Source organism: Tachypleus tridentatus, chromosome 13, assembly GCF_004210375.1.
Source record: "Tachypleus tridentatus isolate NWPU-2018 chromosome 13, ASM421037v1, whole genome shotgun sequence".
NCBI classification, from domain to species: domain Eukaryota; kingdom Metazoa; phylum Arthropoda; class Merostomata; order Xiphosura; family Limulidae; genus Tachypleus; species Tachypleus tridentatus.
In genome coordinates this window covers 204,277,156-204,303,385 of record NC_134837.1, presented here as the reverse complement: position 1 = coordinate 204,303,385, position 26,230 = coordinate 204,277,156, and the positions used below count along the sequence as shown (strand labels likewise).

The following is a 26,230-nucleotide window of genomic DNA, read 5'->3' as shown; positions in this document are numbered from 1 at the left end:
ACACATTATCAATTTGAACTTGAGGATACAAATATTCTGAAATGTCTCTCCGTGTTTCTCAGTTTCATAAGATCTTGGCCGTTTGGAGATGAAGACAGAATGTTAATAGTTTTACCTGAACAATGCCAAGATGTATCCATCCACACAACTTTACCCTGTGGAGGTAGGAGTTTCAAAGGGTCATATTAAACAACTTTGTTTTTCACCCGTACAGTTACAGAGCTGATGGTTATATTCTAAAAACAGTAAAATGACTTTTATAAGACAATATTTAGTCGAAACTTGATTATTGGTAAATGATAAAGTGGAATTTATTTATAATTTGTTGACTTCTCACATTTTGCTCGTTTGATTCCAAACCATGAGAGGAATTTGATAGAATGTAAACATCAGAAAATTGGCACTTATAACTTTTGTTAATCCAAAGGGAGTTTTTGCAGTATTTGAAAAACTTACAGGAAGTCAAAAACAAAGACTTATTTATTCATTGTGAGAGAACGGGGGGGACCAGAATACAATAACGGGGGTATACGGAGTAGAATTACGGAAGTATCTATTAAAATTGGAGTGTAGTATTGGTAGAGTCTGGAAAGATCCAGAGTGTAAAAATGAAAGTATTCGGATAGATCCACAGTTTGAAAAAAAAAACGGAAACCTTACGTTACTAAACAGACGAAAATAATGTATTGTATAAAAAAATAAAATGACGTCACTGAACAGATCAAAGTAGTAATGTACTTTAGGACGGCTGGTATGGGTATTAACACCATTATTTTACCAATAAAGCAGAGAACAACGTTTCGACTGTGGTATTATTGTTATTATTACACGTAGATGGAATATTTAAATACCACTTTTATACTTAAGATACTATGTTGTTATTTAAAGTGTTATTAACTCAACAAGATAAAATTTTATTTAAGTTCAAAATGAAAAATCTACCAGGACGTAGATAACTTTTTTTTTCCACATAAACTCACGGCAGAGACATTACGAATTTCTGAATCAGACCTTTCACAAACGATAGCAGTTTTAGGTTTCATGGTACTACACTGAGAGTTTAGATAGTGGAGAAAAGCTTCACTCCTTACCTAGACTCAATTATGCTAAACGTACATGTAGTCACACACATAACGTCTAGAGTGTAACAGTTAGGTTTGCATTTCAACACTTATTTATCCATGGGTTTTCAAGATAATGTAATGTTAGTTATCTCCGGCGCTAATCTAGAACCCATATTAACCAAATAATCTACTGAAAGTGATGCTTCTTTATGACAGTCCACCTGCCGACTTGGGAGGTAAGTTCTAAAATCGAGTGCTCAATTACTGCGGTGGAACCAGCGCATGTACCAGTTGGTTAGCTTTGCACTTAAGAAAAGAACAAGCAAAAACTTGTAAAGCAAATAATATTAGTTCTGAAAGATGCTATAGGTCTCTCTTCTGAACAAACTGCACCATACGTCAGGTCTAGGACAAAGCTGACCAGATTAATGTCGTCATCTGTTCTATAATACTTAACATAAACTGTTATCGTCTGTAAACTCATTAAATACATACTGTGTGAAATGTCTAAGTAAAATGCCTAATAATTTATAAGTACCAATACCACTGTTTCTATGAGCATGTTTCTTTCAGATGGACCATAAATAATATTAATAACCACTTTCTTTGATTTAGTGGTATCAGAAACTTCATGTTGATGTAATCCAGTTTACTTGTTACCACTACCTTCATTTATGTTAATGTAATTCAATTTACTTAGTACCACTACCTTCATTTATGTTAATGTAATTCAATTTAATTAGTACCACTATCTTCCTTCATGTTAATGTAATTCAATTTACTTAGTACCACTACCTTCCATCATGTTGATGTAACCCAGTTTACTTAGTACCACTACCTTCCTTCCTTCACATTGTTGTAATCCAATTTACTTAGTACCGCTACATTATTTCTTTCATGTTGATGTATCCAGTTTATTCAGTACCATTACCTCCTTGTTAATGTAATCCATTTTATTTGTTACCACTAACTTCCTTTATGTTAATGTAATTCAGTTTGCTTACTACCACTACCTTCCTTCCTTCACATTGATGTAATCCACCTCATTTATCCTAGTACCTTCATTTCTTTATCAGGTATTAAAATCTACGTCCTCTTTAAATATAAAACATTTATTAGTTCTGTATTTTCATGATATAGAAAACATATTTAGTTCTATATCTTATTAGATTGCGTGAGTTTTCCCCAAAACGATAGAGTAGGCATAACTACAATACACACGTTTTTCTGAGTCTCTAATCTTTCTTTTGTACTCAGTAAAATAGAATTTGATTTCAAGTCTCTGAGCTAAAATTCGAAAATCTATAATTATCAAAGTGTGAAACTGTAAAAGATAAACCATGGAAGAACCGAAGAGCTGAAGGGTATTTTTCTCTATCACTCAGTTTCTATGGTGATAAGTGAACTACTATTACGGTAACGGATTTAATTTCATCGAACCCATGTTGTGCTATTATAGTTACTGCCGTCATGTAATTAATATAATTAAAACTTTCACCAATAGGTGACAGACCAAGGTAGTCCCCATTGCGCAGACTTTGTGTGATTCTTGTATCGACGAAGTCTACTGTATCGTAATGTGAAATATGAATTCTAATGATTAGCGCTTGCCATTAAAATGGAAACTAGGTTCTAATCAGTTTTCTTCGGCATTTCATCATATCCTGCCTAGACCGGATGCAGTCACTGATATTAATAAGGTCTGTGAGGTCGAACCTGGAATCTCTGTCTCAATTTAGTCAAATTATTTCAAAACGACCTGTTTGTAATCCTTCTTATTATTATTATATCTCTTGCTAGCCTACAACAGAAACAGTTTGGTATGCTGTATACAAACTTGTTATAGAATACTAAATGCGATACTGTGAAGATTTAGGGGCATTAAAACGTTGTTTTGTTTCGTTTGTGTTTAACATACAACAAAAAACATCACAATCTTGTGTAAGTAACATTGTCATTACCCCTTGAATTTGGGTTTCTTACGTACATAGAGTGTTCCTTTAAAATGTTAAGTGCATGGTCAAACAGGAATTGTCAGCCAACATCATACGACTAAGATATAGCTATTAAATGCTTTATGGATTATAAATTCGGTGTGTTTATGGATTCAAGTCTCATATTATGTATGAAGTGAAGTAATAAAAAAATCAGTAGACACGATATTCAGTTTTAAGACACATTTTTTATTTTATTTGAAAAGGCAGCTTTCCTACTGGTAAAATATTATATGTGGTTGGTGCTTTAGCCTAGGCATATATTTGTCCATTGCTATGTATTATATATAGATAATTATTTACATAGAAACTATAACAGCTCACTATATACTCAAACAAATATCCATCAAAAAATAGTCAGTAGCTACAGTAAATCAGCATGAACCGTATCAACTGGCTACTCGCTATATTTATCATTATTACGATGTATAAAGTTTACTGTATTAAGTAATCAATAGTTGAATATAAATAAGCCGGCAAACAAGATAAATAAATAAAAAACTTGAGAACTTACAAACCTTTAAACAGGGACCGTAAGAATGTGAAGAACAAGTCTGTAGATACTATAACTTTATTTACTCAAACTAAAAACCCCTATTTTGTCTCTACAGTGTTACCTAGAATTACATTTGATGGAGTCGAAATAGGGATTTGTAGTTTTTTGTTCAGCATGGGGAATCGAATCCCTGAATTTTTCGTAAGCATGCCGGTGACTCGTTTATTTTATGAAACAGTGTGTGACAATAATATCACATAATTGAATATATTTTCTAGCAGAGACAATAAAGCAGTATTAACTGGAATTTGTAACAGCTGATTGTGTACATCAACAAAGAATAATACTTTTCACTCCTGCCGTCTATCGGCAAATAATGAAGTTCTAAAGTTTACTTTTAGTACACTAGATGGCAACCCTTTCTAACAACTAATTTTACACAAAAGTAAAACTTAATAACAAATAGAAATAAGTTAGTGCACTTTAACCATTGTTTGTTTTGGTTATAATTATGACATTTAAGTCGCCTTTAGCTTATTTTCTCTATGAGATAATGGTTAAAATGCATGAGTGATTGTGGAAGTGAAACAAAACCTGAATTGTGAGTTATTCCATTGAGACTTTTTTTGGCTTTAGATGCACAATTTATTCGAAAGATGGCAAAATAATCGTTACTATTCAACACAAAGTATACAATACTTACCTGTTTGGATGTGTTTGAAAGTTGAATGTACTTAGCCGTTGAATGTTGCGGATGATCATATCACACTGTTTGAGCTGAAAGTTTTGTACACAGATGAATTTATAATAAATAGTTTTTCAAAACTTCACATTTGTTTGTTAGATAGCGCCACAGTCATAACTTTAGTTCAGAATCTGTTTTTGAGAAGTTTTGGGTATTATTCAATCCAGATTTAAATGGATGGCCTCAGTACTGCGTCATTGGACTCAAATTTTTGAATAATCTGTAGAAATTTTCTTACAAAAACCATGAGTTGTTGATAACATTAAGTAGTTCTAGCACGATGTGTTAGTAAGTCACTGGACGTAAAAACGATGTGTTAGTAAGTCACTGGACCTACATAAGATGTGTTTTAGTAAGTCATTGAACTTAGATACAATGTATTTATAATACACTAGACCTCTATGAGATGTGTTAGTAAGTCACTGGACGTATATACGATGTGTTAGTATGTCACTGGACCTATATACAATGTATTTATAATACACTAGACCTATATAAGATGTGTTATTTTGTCACTGGACCTATATACAATGTGTTTATAATACACTAGACCTATATAAGATGGGTTAGTAAGTCACTGGACTTATATAAGATCTGTTAGTAAGCCACTGCATCTTTTCCACAATGTGATAACTAGAAATCCACTTCTTACAAAGTAAAAGTTTGAAGACAGCTTTAATGGATGATGTATAAAACCGTCTGTTATAAATATACAACATTATTACGTTATCATGAACTATTCACAGTGGTGTTACTCTTCAGGGGGTGTTTCCAGTGCTAATTGTATTAATTCTAACCCTCGGGGAAATTATTTCGATATGAACTGATTTTTGACAAACAAAGAATTCTTTTGAAAATAGAATAGTATTAATGTCTCAACCCCTGGTTGTAGGTTTCCAAGACGACTAAAACAACAACCCGAAACTTTTTTCAGAGCAGATACATTAAAAACGAGTTTATTTGGTTCGACCAAGACAAACAGTTACCAGGGGATGAATTACTAATGACGCAACTCTGTAGAAATCGTTACCTTGTTTGCTAAGCCTAAATTACTTATTTACGTTATTAATACAAATTAGGTAAGACTACTCGTTACGTTACTTGCTAAGCCTGAATTACTTATTTACGTTAATTACACATTATTAGTTATATCTCAAGGGTGACCATTTAATTTGAACATTAAACAGTGTGTTATTTTTTTGAATTTCGCGCAAAGCTATTCGAGAGCTATCTGCGCTAGCTGTCCCTAATTTAGCAGTGTAAGATTAGAGGAAGGCAGCTTGTCATAACCACCCACCGCTAACTCTTGGGCTACTCTTTTACCAACGAATGTGGGATTGACTCAACCACTTATTTGAGTAGAGCTTCGAAAGATGAAAATAAGGGAAAATAAAAACTTTTTTAGCATTTAATAGGGAAAATGTGAACACTATGAAATTAGTCTAAATACTAGCCGGTCAAAAGTTTAAGGCCATTCCAAAAAGAAGTTCTAAACAGGGTAGGAAATGCCCAACAAGAGGTCTCAGTAGTGAGTTGCACGGCCATCATTACGAATAACTGCAAATATTCGCTTTGGCTTGGTCGAAAAAAGCGTTTGCAGAAGGCTGACTGGAATGTTATTCTAAGTGGTGAAGATGGCTTCACGAAGATCATGCACTGTTTGGAATTAACGTCCATTTCTATAGACTTCCTTTGCCATCCACCCCCAAACATTTTCAATGAGGTTCAGTTCGGGCGAACACGCTGGATGGTTCAAAAGAATCACGTTATTCGCCATGAAAAAGTCTTTTATCCTGCGGGCATTGTGGATTTCAGCTCTCCTGCTGAAAGATTCAGTCATTTCCACATAAGCGAGGTCCTTCAGACAATAAGGATGTTCTCTCCAACATGCCAATGTAGCCAGCTGCTGTTTGACGCTCTTGTAGAACTTGAAGCTCCATTGTTCCATGGAAGGAGAAAGCACCCCCGATCATGATGGAACCTCCTCCACTGTGTCGTTTAGAAAATGTCTCCGGTGGGATATCCTTATCGTGCCAGTACGGTTGGAAGCCATCTGGACCATCCAGGTTAATTTTTTTCTCATCAGAGATCAAAACCTTCGTTCACTTTTCTACGTCCCATGTTTGTGCTTCTCAGCAAAGTTTAACCGAGCTGTTTCGTGGTGTGGTAGGAGGAATGGCCTTTGAAGACGTTTACGGTTTTTAAAGCCTTCCTCTCGTAGATGCTCTTCTATTGTCCTTACGCTGCATTCTGCGTTCGTAAGGGCCTTAATCTGGTTCGACAATCGGCTGGTGTCTTGCTGGACAACCCGTCGAATCCTTCTGCTTAACGCCGGCGAAATTTTCTTGGGCCGACCACTTGAAATTCTCATTCCGTATCCCTCAGGGTCTCTGAAGAAATTTGCAACAGCAGTTTTACTATGCCCAATCTCACCAGGGATGGCACGTTGAGAGAGACTTTGCTTTTGCAGCTTGACAAGTTTGCCACGTTCAAACTCTGTCAACGTTTTAGCCTTTGCCATGTTTTTACTCAGGAGATATCAGTGGGAGATGTTGACAACGCTAATGGTTGAACACAAATGACTAAATTTCGTTATATGTTTACCGATTAACGCTTCGTTTCAGTATGGTCTTAAACTTTTGACCAGCTGGTATTTAGGCTATTTCATAGTGTTTACATTTTCCCTATTAAATGCTAAAAATTTTTTTTCCCATTTCTTATTTTCATCTTTTGAAGCTCTACTCAAATAAGTGGTTGAGACTAACAAGGCAAAGTGCATTTTTTTCTTTATGTTCATTGGCCTCAAGATTTTGGCCAGCAGTGTATATATATATATATATATGTGTTGATTTGATTGATGTAGGTTTAATGAGCTTCACCAGACGGTAAGTTAGCAGAATCTAGTAAGACACGTTAAAAGTGTGGGTATTCTGCGCATGCTCTTTAATTGCTGGACCCCATCAATGAATGACTGATCCCACATAGTCATGGTTGCATCTTAGATGTGTGGATTTGTAGATGGGGTAAGAGTATCTTTAAATTTAAACCAATAATCCAAACGAACCACAGGTTTTTTAAAAAAAAACTTTCAAGTTAAATTTGTGTATTTGCAAAAGTTAACAACTTAGATTTTAGTTTCTTCAATTCATATGGAGGCATTAAAGGCAGTATGTTAACGGTTCCTATGTAGAAAACTTTATAAGCACTATCTTAAGACTGTTTTCCTGTCTTAGGACTACTTTAAGGTTTTTAGACAAATTCACTGTCTTAAAAAAATTCGCTGTCTCAGAGCAACTTCACTGTTTTAGGATTACTTCAATGTCTTAAAGCTATCTCAGTGTATTAAAATAACTTCACTGTCTTAAGACAACTTCATTATCTTAGGACTAAACAAGCCCTGTAAATGTTTTTTGGCTGTGTTATAAATGAACGTAAAGGAAATCTATTGTTTTGTGACATCTTTTTACTCGATACATTGTGTTGCATAAAGAACAAACCGTCTGTAGGATTCTCTTATTTTAAAAAAAATATTCTGACACTTGTAACATGTAAATGAGACACAGCTTTCTGTGTTTCATCTGTGAGAAGACTTCTGTTGAAGACGGGTGAAAGGTTTGTTAGTTGAATGATTCATCAGAATAATGCCGTAACCGTAGAAGTCTTACAGAGAGAAGGAGTCATTGAAAACTGAGGTTATAATATTCATAAGTTAAGTGGAAATCGTATCATGTGTTTGAACCACATAAAACAACGTAATGAACTTCTTGGCTGTAAGATTAATGCCACCAGCACTAGGGCCCTCTGCCAGTGTAAATCAATAAATATTCGCGAAACAGGCGTGCACATGATGTCACTTTGTTGTCAACCGTATGTCTCTGTGTGTACAGATTTCGTCATGTTGCTGGCTGGCCAGCGTTGCCGACTCAGAGTTAATTTTGTCACAAGCTTCGAAAGCAAAGAGTGGGTGTCTTCATAGTTCTCAGGCTATGTGTTTGTATTATTACAATTGGTGCTGGGACGTCTCTAACCAGAAAGTTATATATTTTTCTCACGTCTACTTGTCTGTGATTAGTTTTATCAAATCACTTTGTTGCGATAACAAGTTCTCAACATTTCTTCAGAGATTGAGCAGCAGCGCTACCTATGTTAAGAATACTGTTCGAAGTGGTTTCAGTGCTATCCCTAATGGACTACACTGATCCTTTACCCACGTGGATGCCACAGCAGATACTTGTTAATCGTCGCATGCGAAACCGGCAGAACCGATATCTGGAAGATTCGCACCATTTGTCATGCTCACCAACATTTGGAAACGTCGTACTTTTTAACTCATGTCAAGGTCAAGGTAACACTTAGGTCATAGGGTAATTTTGATGTGTTTATTTTTAAAAGTTAAGAACAGTTACACGGTTTAATCTTCCATCCCTCTACCCCCTGTATCAAATATACGTATTTGAACCTAGGACTTTTAATCAGGCGCAATTATGAATAGATTTTTGGATTACAGTTCACTTATGTTGTTTTCTGATAATAATCCAAGATATGTTTCCTTTGTTCCCCAAACCAGAAATAATAATTACTTTGAAATAAAGTATTATTAATAATCTGACTATTCAGTTTTCAACGGCTCGAATAAAGAAACAAAAGGTAGTAAAAGAAATCACAAAAATATGATAATTTAAATATTAAACTTGCAAGTTACAACCACTCAGCTCTGTGGTATCAATAATGATATCAAGGGTTTTATTGGCTGTCTGTGAAAGATAGGACAAATTTTGAGGCGACAGCATTCCTCGCATCAGGTTTTAGTGTTTCCTGTTTCATACATAAAAAGTAATTCTGGTTTTGATGGTTGTCTTCCTGCTGTGAAACCAGTCTAGCAACGACGTTTTTGTTAATAATAACAGTGAATTTCAGTCTGAGAAAGTTACGTACTTGGAGCGAAACTTAAAATAACTTGGTCATAAGTATAGCCGATTACATAAACGCTTCTCACATTTGTAATTTAAAAAACTAGATTGCTTTGTTTCAACATTTGCGTACCCGCGCTGTTTACGACATTTTCGGTCGTAATCCCAATTTAGATCATGGAATTAGGCTAGATATTTCAAAGGACTTTGTTTAAAATTGAAGATTTAGGGTCCTGAATTTTATGTGTCAGAGACCAAGTCTGTGTAAAGCGACCCATTATAAAGACGACTCTGTGTGAAATATCAGCTCTTGATGCCTACAGGTAAAAAGGATTTTGTGTACATACATCTTTATAACTTCCTGTCTGAAAAAAAATTTTACGTCACATATGACTTTCTATCCGTTTTCGTCTTTTACGTGCAATTTCATTGATTTTCTTTAAAATAAGGTGTTGAATGTTTTGTTAGAAAAGTGTTAACTTGTTTCGACATTTTGTGACGCTCTTCGATCGAAAATACAGAAAACAAACCAAGATTCTTCCTTTTGTTCAACATCGCGTGAAGATTAAAGACGTGAACATTCTCTTGATCGTTTGGGTAAAGTCCTCAGCATTTATCCCTCCTTCTGGAAGATGAAGGTTTTCTCATGCTTCTTATTGGCTGAGAGCCAGGTAGAGCTCTTGTCTGCGTTTCCTTGTTACCAGTTTGAAGTATGGTTCTGTAAGGCAGACGCGGGTTACACCAGCCATTCTTTCAGACAAGCTCTGGTTCTGTAAGGCAGACGTGGGTTACACCAGCCATTCTTTCAGACAAGCTCTGGTTCTGTAAGGCAGACGCGGGTTACACCAGCCATTCTTTCAGACAAGCTCTGGTTCTGTAAGGCAGACGTGGGTTACACCAGCCATTCTTTCAGACAAGCTCTGGTTCTGTAAGGCAGACGTGGGTTACACCAGCCATTCTTTCAGACAAGCTCTGGTTCTGTAAGGCAGACGCGGGTTACACCAGCCATTCTTTCAGACAAGCTCTGGTTCTGTAAGGCAGACGTGGGTTACACCAGCCATTCTTTCAGACAAGCTCTGGTTCTGTAAGGCAGACGTGGGTTACACCAGCCATTCTTTCAGACAAGCTCTGGTTCTGTAAGGCAGACGTGGGTTACACCAGCCATTCTTTCAGACAAGCTCTGGTTCTGTAAGGCAGACGCGGGTTACACCAGCCATTCTTTCAGACAAGCTCTGGTTCTGTAAGGCAGACGTGGGTTACACCAGCCATTCTTTCAGACAAGCTCTGGTTCTGTAAGGCAGACGCGGGTTACACCAGCCATTCTTTCAGACAAGCTCTGGTTCTGTAAGGCAGACGTGGGTTACACCAGCCATTCTTTCAGACAAGCTCTGGTTCTGTAAGGCAGACGTGGGTTACACCAGCCATTCTTTCAGACAAGCTCTGGTTCTGTAAGGCAGACGCGGGTTATACCAGCCATTCTTTCAGACAAGCTCTGGTTCTGTAAGGCAGACGTGGGTTACACCAGCCATTCTTTCAGACAAGCTCTGGTTCTGTAAGGCAGACGTGGGTTACACCAGCCATTCTTTCAGACAAGCTCTGGTTCTGTAAGGCAGACGCGGGTTACACCAGCCATTCTTTCAGACAAGCTCTGGTTCTGTAAGGCAGACGTGGGTTACACCAGCCATTCTTTCAGACAAGCTCTGGTTCTGTAAGGCAGACGTGGGTTACACCAGCCATTCTTTCAGACAAGCTCTGGTTCTGTAAGGCAGACGTGGGTTACACCAGCCATTCTTTCAGACAAGCTCTGGTTCTGTAAGGCAGACGTGGGTTACACCAGCCATTCTTTCAGACAAGCTCTGGTTCTGTAAGGCAGACGTGGGTTACACCAGCCATTCTTTCAGACAAGCTCTGGTTCTGTAAGGCAGACGCGGGTTACACCAGCCATTCTTTCAGACAAGCTCTGGTTCTGTAAGGCAGACGTGGGTTACACCAGCCATTCTTTCAGACAAGCTCTGGTTCTGTAAGGCAGACGTGGGTTACACCAGCCATTCTTTCAGACAAGCTCTGGTTCTGTAAGGCAGACGTGGGTTACACCAGCCATTCTTTCAGACAAGCTCTGGTTCTGTAAGGCAGACGCGGGTTACACCAGCCATTCTTTCAGACAAGCTCTGGTTCTGTAAGGCAGACGTGGGTTACACCAGCCATTCTTTCAGACAAGCTCTGGTTCTGTAAGGCAGACGTGGGTTACACCAGCCATTCTTTCAGACAAGCTCTGGTTCTGTAAGGCAGACGTGGGTTACACCAGCCATTCTTTCAGACAAGCTCTGGTTCTGTAAGGCAGACGCGGGTTACACCAGCCATTCTTTCAGACAAGCTCTGGTTCTGTAAGGCAGACGTGGGTTACACCAGCCATTCTTTCAGACAAGCTCTGGTTCTGTAAGGCAGACGTGGGTTACACCAGCCATTCTTTCAGACAAGCTCACGAAAATAGTTTCTCGTGAAGATAATGTGTGACAAGTTCCGAATTAAAAACCAGTACAGCTGTCAGATCTGGTTCGACAAGCTAAGACGGATACCCTCTGCAATTAAAGAGTCTAACTGCAATTATTAGAGCGTACACTGTACGTGTCACCTCTGTGTATATATCTTGTTCCATTTTACTTTGGTATCCATCTTGTAAGACCCAAGTCTTTTAAGAGTAATTTTGACTAAATATATTTAAACTTATAGATGTTTTAGTATTTAGAGAAATACACAGACAAACATCTAGATACATATGAACAGATATACAGATGGTTACTCAGAGAGATATACAGACGGATTAGTAGAGACGGATAATTCGATAAACAGACAATAAAACATATTTAAAATAGTTATTCTCACCAAGCACGTGATCAAAGCTGTTTCTTTCCTGTTCGTTTCCTTATGTATTTAATGAAAGAGAATGAATGGAACAATCATGTATAAATAAAGTTCTTTATACACATAAATTACAGAGCGACGTGTTTTTTAGGGGACTACAGATTAAACTGATGTTCAACATTTCTCAACTGTCGTGGATGTTATTTATTACAGATTGATGTTAAATTGTCCTTTATAAGAGAAAACCTCCAGATATACACTGTTCTCCAACAAGAGAAGATATTCAGATGTACATTGTTCTCCAATAAGAAATATCCTCCAGATATACACTGTTCTCCAATAAGAGAAGACTTTAAGATATACACTATTCTCCAACAAGAAAAGATATTCAGATATACACTGTGCTACAGTAAGAGAAGATCTCCAATAAGAAAAGATATTCAGATATACACTGTTCTCCAATAAGAAAAGTCCTCCAGATATACACTGTTCTCCAACAATAAATACTTTTAGATCTACACTATTCTCCAACAAGAGAAGATATTCAGATATACACTGTTCTCCAGTAAGAAAAGACCTTCAGATGTACACTGTTTTCCAATAAGAGAAGACTTCCAGATATACACTGTTCTTCAATAGTAGAAGACCTCCAAATATATGCTATTTTCCAATAAGAGAAGACTTCCAGATATATGCTATTCTCCAATAAGAGAAGACCTCCAGATATATGGTGTCCTCCAATAAGAGAATACTTCTAGATATACAAAAGAACACCATGCTATAAGTTACTACATAAACACAAATTCTTTGTCTTACAGATCCTTTGATACACCTTAAAATTCACAAAATACTCTGTATTATTAAATATCTTGTGGGATCTCCAGCTACCAGTGTATTTCTCCATATGATGTGGAATATTATGTGTAAAACAAAGGATTTTATAAATAAGAATAAGGGTCAGAGGTCAAAACCCTGTGTGAGGATATAATTCAGAGTTTTACTGGCATTTGCTGCTGTTTAAAAGCAAACTGTTACCATTTCTATTCGGCATTCTGCCATTAATATATCTTCCATCATCTACTCATGTCGTGGATGTTCTAAAAATAAAATGACGCATCTTTCCCACTTGTTTTAACATCAAGTAATTTAAATATTTCTTTGACAAGAACCGTACATCCCACGCGCGATTCGCTCATTTTATTTTTTATTTGTCCCAACGAAACAAGAGAATTGCTTCGGGAGTGTCACTGATTTGTACGTATTTAGTGTAACATGCGTGACGTAATGTGCTTCCGGTATAAAATTACAAAATGGAAAAATGACGAACTTTTACAACGATTCCACAAGTAGATAAGAACCCATAGTATTAATAATTTTTTAGAATTAAAACACTGTCTAATGTTTTTGTCTGTGTGGTTCAACACTCCAATTAGAACCTTGTTTGAGCACTTCTAATAACATAAGATGTGAGGACAGCTGATATCCGTGATAATTTGGGGGGGGGACTGATCATCTTTTTTTGTAAACCTTCAACCAACTAACTGAAGGACCTACAAGCTGAATGTGGGTGTAGGTACGCTGACAGAGGAAGGGGCAACTATCTAAGGGCGAAAAAACCTGGTTATAGCTAAACTTTCTAATTAACTATATCTTCATAGTTTTTGACTTTGCATACAGACGTTTGATACATTAAGAATGATTGAAATAATAATTTGAGTAATAATTACTGTATATTTGTTACTTTATAAATTTAATAGATACCTGTTGTTGGTTTATTAAAGGTTTTATATTTATACTGTCACCTAAATACGTCTGCTGCTAAAAGTTAATGTTGTTTATTAAATTTTTGTTATACTGCTAAATTAGGGACGGGTAGCGCAGATAGCTCTCGCGTAGCTTTGCGCGAAATTAAAAACAAACAAAAACAAAACAATTATCTTTTTTGCTGCCGTAATTTTGTGTGCGAGAAAACTGATGTCATTAAGTGATTCTAGGTTTAATTTACCAATAAAGTTGGATGTTTTTGCTGGAGGTAGAAGACACATGTGGGAGACTTTATCTAAAACCCACTAAATTTGGTTTTGTTTGGAGACGATATTGGTCAAACTATAGAAACAAAGGGACATCTGGCGAAGAACTACGATACTTCATCTAAAAAAACCTCAACCTCTCGTATTTCTTGGAACACAAATATCTAAATGTTACCACCGTGTGCTCATTAGTCGCGTGTTTAATTACGAGATAACGCCAGAACTGTTGGGATATTAACACCTTGCGTCAGTTTCGTCACGTGACCGGTGAGCTTTTATTACATCCTTACGAGTGAAAAGAACAAAGTTAGATTTAGTGTGGTGTTCCATGTGATCGTCACTTGTTTATTGTTTTAAGCATTATTCTTTATACTTATTTAATTTATGGAGAGAAATACGTAATCAATCTCATTGCTAACCTCAAATCTCTGTATAAAACTCTAGTCACTATCACAGTTTCAGGAAGGTTCACGTGCTCCTTGACGTTTACAAAATGGTGGAAATAAATCAGACAGGAAGCTTATTGGGCAGTTGTTGATACACGCACAAACCATGCAGTTGTTGATACACATACAAACCATTTAACCTCCCTTCTTTCTCCCTCTCAATCACCGGAATTTCGGTCTTATGTTGAGGATGAAGTGAAGGTTTGACCTCTTCCTTAAGGTGGTTTATTATTGTTTTGACGTATTTACCCTTTTGATATAATTGATTTATATCCTGTGATCGATGTACGTTAAGTTCTGGACTTTTATTTTTACTTGGTTCTGGATACTTGGTTACCTGTTCAGTAATATAATGTCTCATCAATATGCGCCTTATGTGTGGTATTATCAATAGTGTTGTTTGTTGTTTTTTATTAAGGGTTGAAACTGTGTGTATTGTCTTGGGGGTTTCTGTACTGTTTCCTGAATGTATTTTTATTATTCCGAAGATAAGGTTTGTTTGGTTCGATTACAAGTATATTCAATTGTTGGATTTTTGTGTTGTTGGATATTTCAACTGTATGGTTGTTTCTGGAATGTTTTTTTTTTTATTTGATGGTTGTGACCAGGCTGCATCAACGTAACTGTATGCGTAGAAAGTTTTGTTTGTAGGACTATCTGTTCTAACTATCCCTAATTGAACAGTGTAACACTAGAAGGAAGGTAGCTAGCCAACACCACCCACAGCCAGCTCTTGGGCTACTTCTTAAACAACGAACAGTACGATTGGCTGTTGCATATAACGCCCCAGCGGCTGAAAGGACAAACAAGATTGGTTACGGTGGTTTGAAACCTTGGGTCGAGCACTTCAGCCATTAAGCCTTACGAATATAGTTACAAGACGATCTATCATTCATCTTTAGGGACCATAACCTGTTTCTTTTTTCCCCTTTGTATATCGCATGTTGAAAGTGAAGCCATCACTAAAACTGCATGAGAGATTTTCACATACTTACAGTATAAATGTTTACTTAATGTTCTATGCTAAAAATACTAGTAAAACTTTTAGTGAAGAAACATAAACATGTCCAGGTGTTTGATGTTTGAGGTAAGAACAGGTAAACTGAAAGGTAGTATTCTGTGAGGTAAGAACAGGCAAACTAACGATAGTATCCTGTGAGGTAAGAACAGGTAAAATAAATGGTAGTATTCTGTGAGGTAAGAACAGGTGAACTAGATGGTAGTATTCTATGAGGTAAGAACAGGTAAAATAAATGATAGTATTCTGTGAGGTAAGAACAGGTAAACTAAATGGTAGTATTCTGTGAGGTAAGAACAGGTGAACTAGATGGTAGTATTCTATGAGGTAAGAACAGGTAAAATAAATGATAGTATTCTGTGAGGTAAGAACAGGTAAACTAAATTGTAGTATTCTGTGAGGTAAGAACAGGTGAACTAGATGGTAGTATTCTGTGAGGTAAGAACAGGTAAACTAGATGGTAGTATTCTGTGAGGTAAGAACAGGTAAACTAAATGGTAGTATTCTGTGAGGTAAGAACAGGTGAACTAGATGGTAGTATTCTGTGAGGTAAGAACAGGTAAACTAGATGGTAGTATTCTGTGAGGTAAGAACAGGTAAACTAAATGGTAGTATTCTGTGAGGTAAGAACAGGTAAACTAAATGGTAGTATTCTATGAGGTAAGAACAGGTAAAATAAATGATAGTATTCTGTGAGGTAAGAACAGGTGAACTAGATGGTAGTATTATATGAGGTAAGAACAGGTAAACTAAATGGTAGTATTCTGTGAGGTAAGAACAGGTAAACTAATTATACAACGATAATCCTGTACAAGTAAGACCAGGTAAACCAACTATGTAACGATAATCCTGTACAAGTAACACCAGGTAAACCAACTATGTAACGATAATCCTGTACAAGTAACACCAGGTAAGCCAACTATGTAACGATAATCCTGTACAAGTAACACCAGGTAAACCAACTATGTAACGATAATCCTGTACAAGTAACACCAGGTAAGCCAACTATGTAACGATAATCCTGTACAAGTAACACCAGGTAAACCAACTATGTGACGATAATCCTATACAAGTAAGACCAGGTAAACTAACTATGGTAGTATTATATGAGGTAAGAACAGGTAAACTAAATGGTAGTATTCTGTGAGGTAAGAACAGGTAAACTAATTATACAACGATAATCCTGTACAAGTAAGACCAGGTAAACCAACTATGTAACGATAATCCTGTACAAGTAACACCAGGTAAGCCAACTATGTAACGATAATCCTGTACAAGTAACACCAGGTAAACCAACTATGTAACGATAATCCTGTACAAGTAACACCAGGTAAGCCAACTATGTAACGATAATCCTGTACAAGTAACACCAGGTAAACCAACTATGTGACGATAATCCTATACAAGTAAGACCAGGTAAACTAACTATGTGACGATAATCCTATACAAGTAAGAACAGGTAAACTAACTATGTAAAGATAATCCTGTACAAGTAAGAACAGGTAAACTAACTATGTAACGATATCTGGATAAGTCCATCTTACTATGTTAACAGTATTACAATAAAGGTTATTATTGTAAAAGTTAGTATAATAAAGGTTATTACAGGAAAGATTATTACAGTAAAGGTTATTGCAGTAAAAATTATTACAATAAAGGGTTATTACAGTAAAGATTATTACAATAAAGGTTATTATAGTAAAAGTTATTAAAGTAAAGATCATTTCAGTAAAAGTTATTACAGTATAGTTTATTAAAATAAAGGTTATTACAGTAAAGATTATTACAATAAAGGTTATTACAGTAAAAGTTATTACAGTATAGTTTATTACAGTAAATATTATTACAGTAAAGATTATTAAAATAAAGGTTATTACAGTATAGTTTATTACAGTAAATATTATTACAATAAAGGTTATTACAGTATAGGGTTAATTATAAGTGTGTTTATTGAAACTTACACTTCAAGTTTTTACACTAAGAACCTCGTAGTCAACGTGTCTTACGTTTACTAGCAGTAATAATTTTTGATAGAAATATATTTATAGAAATGCTAGAATAATTTATTTGAGTGGTAAAATGTCAGGATGTTAGGCCTCATTTCTTACTCTATCGTTTATAAACAATTTCTAACAGTTTTTGTTTCCTTATGCCTAAAGAAGAACTTTTTGTTTGTTTAATGAATTTCGCCCAATGCTATCGAGAGCTATATACACTATCTATATGTAACTTAGAAGCGATAGACAATATAAGAGACAACTAGTTAGCGCCACACACCGCCAGCTTTTGGAGTTCTTCTTCCCAGTGAATAGTGGGATTGATTATCTCATAATAACGCTCTCACGACTGAAAGGGTGAATAACGGTATTCAAGCCTGCGACCTGCAGATTGCTAATCAAACGTCCTAACCACTAGACTTTAAGTTGTGTAACAAAACTTAGAAAAAAACAGCAACATTCTACGAAAAAACATTCTGCCGTCGAGGTCTATATGCACGCGGTTTAGGTATCCTCGTCACCAGCGATTAACAGGTGATAAATCTTGTTATGTCGTTTAATAATCTGTGTAATAATACCTTACAGATAGAACTAGAAGTTATAGCTACTGTTATGTATGTGTAGCGAGTAGCAACTACACGCGAACTATGTCTGGCATGTGTCACGTGAGCAGAACGTAGATGGCAGTAGTGGCTTGTTTCAGTTAGAGAATGTCTATATATATATGCCTTGAGGACTCCTTTTTATACAATATATCAATACGTTTTTACCAATTAAAGAAAATACATTTGGAAATCATTTTAACGTATCATTCACTGTCACTTATTTAAAATTTGTAAACAAAATTCTTGATTACACCAGCACTGGGAGAAAAGAATTTCCGTTGACGTTTTCAGGTGTACGTGGAAGTGTTATTCTAAAATTTAAACGATAAGTAAAAAAACCGAAAATATTTGATTTAGAAAAAAAATCTTATAGCGTAATAATACGAGTTTAAAGTGTGTATGAATACAAAATGTCAGCCTCATTTACTGTAATTTTTATTCGTTTAATGTTTGAGTGGATGAGGATCGTGTGGCAATTACTTATAGTACAGCATTTTGGAAAATGATAAATAACCACACTATTCCTTGATCTGGCTATATTTATTTGTCTCCCAAATATTAGCGACTAGAGATGGCAATGACAAAATCTCCTTTTATAAACAAACGGGATGACGCTATTTCAAATTAGCGGCCCTATTAAAAGTCCTCCTTTCTTGTTGGTATGTTGCCAAACCAAGTGGTTTACAAGTAATGTCTTCATTTCTCAGCCAAACAGCAAAGACAAAATTAATTTCGCGTTAAAGTGTCGCGTCTTAGCGTGCTATCTCATTTTTTTTTTAGTGTTCACTTATACAAGACTAGGCAAATTACAAACCTGTTTCTTAGCGCTGGATACAACAACTATTTTCAGTTCCTTATCACGAAACCATTTCGTTACTCAGAAGAGTAACTTTGGTGTGAATATTGTCGGGTGGAAAGGAGGTGGGGAACAGAATGAGTGGATTAATTTGATGTCACTAAAAATAAGGGGACATGTTACTTCGTCCGTGTAGATTCATGTCTACACACGTGAAAGGGTGGGTTTGGCGTTTTATGGCGCAAAGCAACTGAGCCATATGCAAGAAAGATCAATTTATGGTTTGTTTTATTTTGTTTTGAATAAACAATAATAAGAAAATGTCTGCTCATTTTTGTCACTAGGGGAAATACGTACAAATTTTACAATCAAAGTTAGTACAGTGAGCTTTTAAACAGAAAGAATTATGGCATTAGTTCTAAATGTCTTGCAATATTGTCGAATGTACCTATAATCTCAGTCTAATTTTAAAATATTAAGTAACAATATTTGTAGTTCCTCATTAACCTAACAAAGAGTAATTGTTATAAACAGTGTATCATATCGTCATTCTAAGTCATTTAACAAAGATGGATTGTTATAAACAATGTTTCATAACGTCGCTTCTAAGTAATTCAACAAAGATGGACAAAGACGATATCCTTACTGTGTAGTTTTGTAATATTTAGCTGCCAATACGATACCAGTACTCTATAGTTTTGTAACATTTAACTATCAGGACGATACCTGCACTCTATAGGTTTATAACATATAACTACCAATACGATACCAGAACGCTATAGTTCTGTAACATTTAGCTACCAATACGATACCAGTACTCTATAGTTTTGTAACATTTAACTACCAGGACGATACCTGTGTTCTATAGTTTTGTAATATTCAACACGATACCTGCACTCTATAGTTTTGTAATATTCAACACGATACCTGCACTCTATAGTTTTGTAATATTCAACATGATACCATCATTCTATAGTTTTATAACATTAACTACCAATACATTACCAGTGCTCTATAGTTTTGTAACATTTTACTACCAATACGATACCTGTACTCTATAGTTTCGCACTGTTTAAAGATATCACGTTGTGACGTTGATGTACAACTGACTAAACAACAACGTTAAAAACAAATTTTTAGTCTACATGTAATTATGTACTGAACATTTCGCCCTTAGGTTCACGAGGGCTATTTGCAATAAGTGTCCCTGATTTTGCAATGTAAGAATAGAGGGAAGGCAACTTGTTTTCACCACCCTCTGCCAAATTTTACTATTTTACTAATGAATAGTGAGATTGACTGTTACATTATAACGCTTTCACCGCTGACAGGACGAACATATTTGGTGTGACGTGGATTCGAATCCGCGACTTTCATATTTCAAGTGGAGCGCCCTAACCATTTGGCGATGTCGGGCGATAAAAGGGTTATGAGAAAGAAGTCTTAGTTCTGTTTAAAACTGGTCAGAGCTCTTGTGGCAGCGTGTGTTGGTACTGGCTACCTTCTCTGTGGTGAGTATTCCAAAAGCTTTTTATGAGGTCACGTGAGGATCAGTATATAACTAGCTAATTGAAAGTGAAGGTTATTATAGAGCGATGTTTCAGGTGTACCATACTTTAGTTAAACATGGACGTATTGTGTATTAAGTGTGATATGTATAAAATATACTTTTATTTTTCCCCAGATCGATTCTTCTGACAGTCTGTGTGTCTGTTCTTCATTTGCAAATCAAATACTTCACGAATAATGAAATTTGATTAGCTGATTAGCAGTTCAGAAGGGGATTATCATCTCACGTTCCTGATCTATTTAAAGTTTAACAGATCTAATCGATCAGAGAATTCCCTGCGTGAAGAAATTAATATAACAGGCGGAGTCTTTATATTAGTGAGGTTTTACCTTCTGATCCAACAATACTCTTGATTACAGTGTCCCCTCAGGATGATCGGTTCAAATATTTTTTCTTCTTTTGTTTGCTATTTGTATACTTTTTTTATTACATCTTTCAATGGAGTTTTCCTATAAATTCGTTGGATCTTTCAGAAACTTCGAAGAACTGAAAGATGGTCGTAAACAACATTAGGCCTGTTGACGTTGTTTCAAGGACTGGTCCACATTCAGTGGAAAGATTGAAGTAAGCTTCAATGGACTGAAAACAAAAAAAAACAACATAATCACTAAATGTGGACCAGTCTTTGAAACAACGTTGTTATTAAAAGAAAAAAAAAACATTTATTGCTAATTTAAAAAGCCGTACAATATAATGGCTTTATTTGTTTGTTTTGAATTTCGTGCAAAGCTACACTAGCTACGCTAGCCGTTCCTAATTTAGCAGTGTAAGACTAGAGGGAAGGCAGCTAGCTTGTCATCACCACCCACAGCTAACTCTTCGGCTACTCTTTTACCAACGAATAGTGGGATTAACCACACATTATAACGCCCTCACGGCTAAAAGGGCGAACATATTTGGTGCGACGGGGATTCGAACCCGCGACTGTGAGGTTATGAGCCGATTGCCTTAACCCACCTGGCCATGCTGGGCCCAATATAATAGCAAAGAGACTGATTGTTCAGTTTTAGAGCAAAGCTACATTGGGCTATCTGTTGATGTGGCCTGGCATGGCCAAGCGCTTAAGGCGTGCGACTCGTAATCCGACGGTCGCGGGTCGTCCTTTCAGTCGTGGGGGCGTTATAATGTGACAGTCAATCCCACTATTCGTTGGTAAAAGAGTAGCCCAAGAGTTGGCGGTGGGTGGTGATGACTAGTTGCCTTCCCTCTAGTCTTACACTGCTAAATTAGGGACGGCTAGCACAGATAACCCTCGAGTAGCTTTGTGCGAAATTCAAAAAAAAAAATCTGTTGATGACATAACAAGCAGATAAAATAATATTAAAATGATAATTTCTGTTATTCCCCAAGCGCTGGATGGTAAAAATATTTCAATTTTTCATTGCAATCTTTGTCGCATATTTTTGATCCTAGTTGTAGTCCACAAAGAGCTTCTGAAATAAAGTAGGTATAAAATTCTTTAGTACTAGTAAAGATATAGGATTAATTCACTAGTATTTATTCTTCGTATGTTTTTTTTCTTTTCTATCTCTCTCTGTTGACCCGTGTGCAACATTCACACAGAAATGGCATCTGTTGCCTTTATACATTTATTTGACAAATAGAATATCTTCCTTTACGTGCCTTTCAGTCTGTAAACACGACTTGCTTTTAATAATGCTATATTCAGATTCGTCGTAAAGCTGTCATGTCTAAATGTTAACCACCTTTTTTGCGTACTTTCTATAAGGCATCTAGTGTAAGGTTTCCTTGTACCTATTAGAACCGCCAGTTCCACAGACATTATAGGCGCTATGCCAGGTGACTTGATTGGTTTGTCCTAATATGGAAAAGCATGAATATAGGTTTCATTCTCCAGATGTTTGAAACACACGACGGTTGGATAAATACTTCGTAGAAATTGAGGTTGTATCTTTTCCCCAGTCAAAAATAAGTTTTTGATTATATGGTTTAATGTTGCCTGGAGCAACTGGACGGCTTTTGCCTCTGAACTTTCTATTCGTGGATTATTACCTGTTAAAAGAAGTCAGACTTTACTTACCATGAATGTTGTAGGACGTTTTACAGGTCTCATTCTAAATATTTCCGGTTCTCGAAGTTTATACATGCTTCTTTTTATCTAATATCATTAAATAAAAGGAATATTTTTTCTTGAGAACATTAAATCCCTGATCTGAACACATCTTTTTATTCTGAATGTATAAATATTACGCGACATAAAGCACTCTTACATGCTCTTCCCAAAAGTAATACAATTTCGGTAAAACTATGAGGTCATCTCTCAAGTAATGTCCGATTTTAGGTTCAGAAAAATAGAAAATATTTCAAACGCTTTTAATGTTATTTAATCAATAATGTATGTTCCATTATTGTTAATTTCTTCCTGCCAATGATACACAATCTTCTGAATGTCACTTCTATAAAATTCTTGGGGTTTGAAGGAAAAGAATGTAAAGAGGGTAGTTTTGACATCTTCATGTGTTCCAAGCTCTTTTCCATCAAGATTGTTCTGAAAACTTCGTGACAAGGTCTGGAGAATAAGGAGGATGTGGAAGTTTTCCCAGTCTAGCTCTTTAGTCTTTGCATATATAATCCTTGCTGTATGGAGCTGTGCATTATCCAGGTGTAACACAACACCTTTATGATTGGTCAAAGCAGGCCTCTTTTCTTTGAGTGCAACATTCAAGCACTATAACTATTGACAATAGAAGTATGATATACTTGTTACAATACGTGGTAGCTACTCACATCAACAATATCCCATGAAATGCTTAACAAGACTTTCCTCGGGTGGAAGTCCATTTTGAGCTATGCTTTAGCCAGTCTACCTGCACTGAGCCATTCATTGTCTGTGGCGATTAACATTTTCATAAAATATCCATTTTTTTAACCAGTCACTAATCTGTCCAAAAAATGTGAGTTACGTTCACGAAAGTGCAGAGAAATGCAAATGCCCACTCTTGCTCTAAGGTGGGGTCCTGTCAAATCATGGGGGACCCATTTTACAAGTTTTGAACCTTTCCAAGCTCTTGAAAATGACGGTTAACTGTTGAATGGGTTGAATTAAGCTTCTGTGCTAGTTCTTCAACTGTTACAGCACAATCTTCATCAAGTGCAGCCAGCAGCAAGTCATCATTAAACTCAACAGGACGAACTGAACATGGTGCATCTTTTAAGCTGTAGTTACCTGATCTGAACTTCTGAACCACCTTCGACATTTTCTTTCATTGAAAGACTCCGCACCATAAACACCTTGAATGTTTCATGTAGTTTCTGCTGCACTATTGCCTTTTTTAAACTCATAAAGCATTATATGCCTGATATGCTCCTCAGACACATTTATCTTTATAAGGGTTTATTTGATTAATGATCTAAAAAAGTGGAGTTGGATTAGTTTCTTTTATTTGTCTGAACATTTTTATACATGTCCTATTACATATTTTAGTCATTAAAGTATTTTACAATGAGAGAAATGATGATGTACTTTCTGTATTAAATTTTCGGACATTACGTATGGGATGACCTGATACATTACATGTGTAACACCAAACAGTGTTAAGATGCAGTTCTGATTCGTGTTGTTCCACTGTCAATTTTTTATCAACTGTGGTTGTTATAACACACTTAAACTTCTACATGCTAATATCACTTTATATTTAAAATTAAGAAAACGAAAATAAATTTTGCAAATAGAATTTCTGCCACAAGGAGACTTCACATCTCTTAAAGTCAAGAAACTTACAACTAAACCAATTATTCTACTTTGACTTTCTTTATAGAAAAGGTATTTTTAGTTCAGAAAAAAACTAAAAGGGATAAGCTGTTTCTCGCTCTTCTAGAGAATTCAGAAAAAAACAACAAAAACACGTGCGATCCAGGTAACATTATACATTAATTCACTAAATAGTTACTTATTGGCTTGAATTTGTATCTTAGAAATGTCTTTTTGTAGCCTAAGGTTTTTCTTAGATATTTTGTTTCAAATCACTGACTTTGTTTCCACTCGTAATGCAGGCTCTTAACCGGATATCTTTCAGTTTGATAGAACGACAGGGCGTGTGTCATGTAACGTACAATAGGGGACGCTACTTTGTTTAGAGTAAATTTTTACCTAGTACATATCTGACGTCAAGTCTTATAAATATAGAGACTCATCTTTTAACTAAAATGGGTTGTTTAGTAAACATGGTTTGAAAAGAGGTGTGCGTTTTTTTACAGTTTGGTAAACATGATTTTGTAAATGATGCACTTATATGTTGAGAGTCTAGTAAATGTCACTACACTAAACTACTTTACACTACACATTACTACACTGTACATTTCATTACACATCACTATGCTACACTACCTTACACTACACATAATACTCTATACCACATTACACAACACTAGAAAACTATATTAACTTACGCTACACAATACCATACTGTACTAACTTACACTACCCATTACTATACTATACTACCTTACAATACACACCACTATACTACACTACCTTACACTGTACATTACTATACTATACAGTATTACACTACCCATTACTATACTATACTACCTTACAATACACACTACTATACTACACTACCTTACACTGTACATTACTAAACTATACTATATTACCTTACACTATACATTACTACACTGTACAATCCCCAGTGAGACAGCGGTATGTCTTAGGACTTACAATGGTAAAATCAAGGGTTTGATTCCCTTCAGTGGACACATCAGATAGCCTGATGTAGATTTGCTATAATAAAACACACACATACACACTACATTATACTACACATTACTATGCTATACTACCTTACATTACACATAATACACTATACCACATAACACAACACATTACTATACTACGTTAACTTATGCTACACATTACCATACTTTACTACCTAACACTACACATTACTATACTATACTACCTTACATTACACATCACTATACTGCACTACCTTACACTGTACATTACTATACTCTATTACACTGCACATTACTATACTATACTGTATTACACTACACATTACTATACTGTACTATAGTATACTACACACTACTATACTACCTCACACTACACATTACTATACCATATTACACTATGTATTACAACAATATACTATACTATATTACATTACAGATTACTATACTACCTTACACTACATATATACATAACTAAATATAATTAAGACTGCCTGAAGTTGTTTGTCTTGAACGGTCTTACAGTTTGTTACCAGGGGCTTTAGAACTAATCAAATCATAAGCTGGAATCTCTAGTTTTTCTACACATTTACTATGACTAACTTGACTGTGTTTGTAATGTAACTTGGTTTCATGGAGTGAGAAGTAAAGTCTTCACTGAAGTGTTTTATTTCATCTTCTTTCTCAGTACTTTCAATCTTAATCCTGACCTTAACAATACGTTGGTTTTTCTCGAGTATGTTTTAATTTTTCCTGGAAAATTCCACTATTTCTAAAACTTGCATGACTTGTAAACATCTTTTACGTAACATAAAACCGGATAACCCGAACAATATCCAAAGACACACGTTTTTGTCAAGCTTTTCAATCCAATACAAATCCGATTTAGAGTCGAAACGCTTTCGATTGTGACATCTTTCTTGCTCTGGCAAACAAATCCCAGAACCCGATCGCTTTCAACCGGAAGGTTAACCTTCCTTCCGTAGGGATGAAAGTACG

General features: G+C 35.8%; 1 protein-coding gene across 3 annotated transcripts in view; it reads left to right on the top strand.

Annotated features, from left to right (window-relative positions):
• LOC143239685 (pleckstrin homology domain-containing family G member 7-like) overlaps window positions 1-26,230 on the top strand; it is a 406,704-nt gene that overhangs the window by 324,966 nt on the left and 55,508 nt on the right. Inside the window, exon 1 of one of the 3 annotated variants that reach the window (XM_076481048.1) lies at window positions 8,240-8,644. The exons of 1 other annotated variant lie outside the window; for it this stretch is intronic. In XM_076481048.1, coding sequence (XP_076337163.1) covers window positions 8,443-8,644 — 202 coding nt within the window. In that variant the 5' untranslated portion in view covers window positions 8,240-8,442. Of the gene's footprint in view, window positions 1-8,239; window positions 8,645-14,324; window positions 14,369-26,230 lie in introns of those variants that run through there. One more of the 3 variants, XM_076481049.1, reaches the window with a different exon arrangement.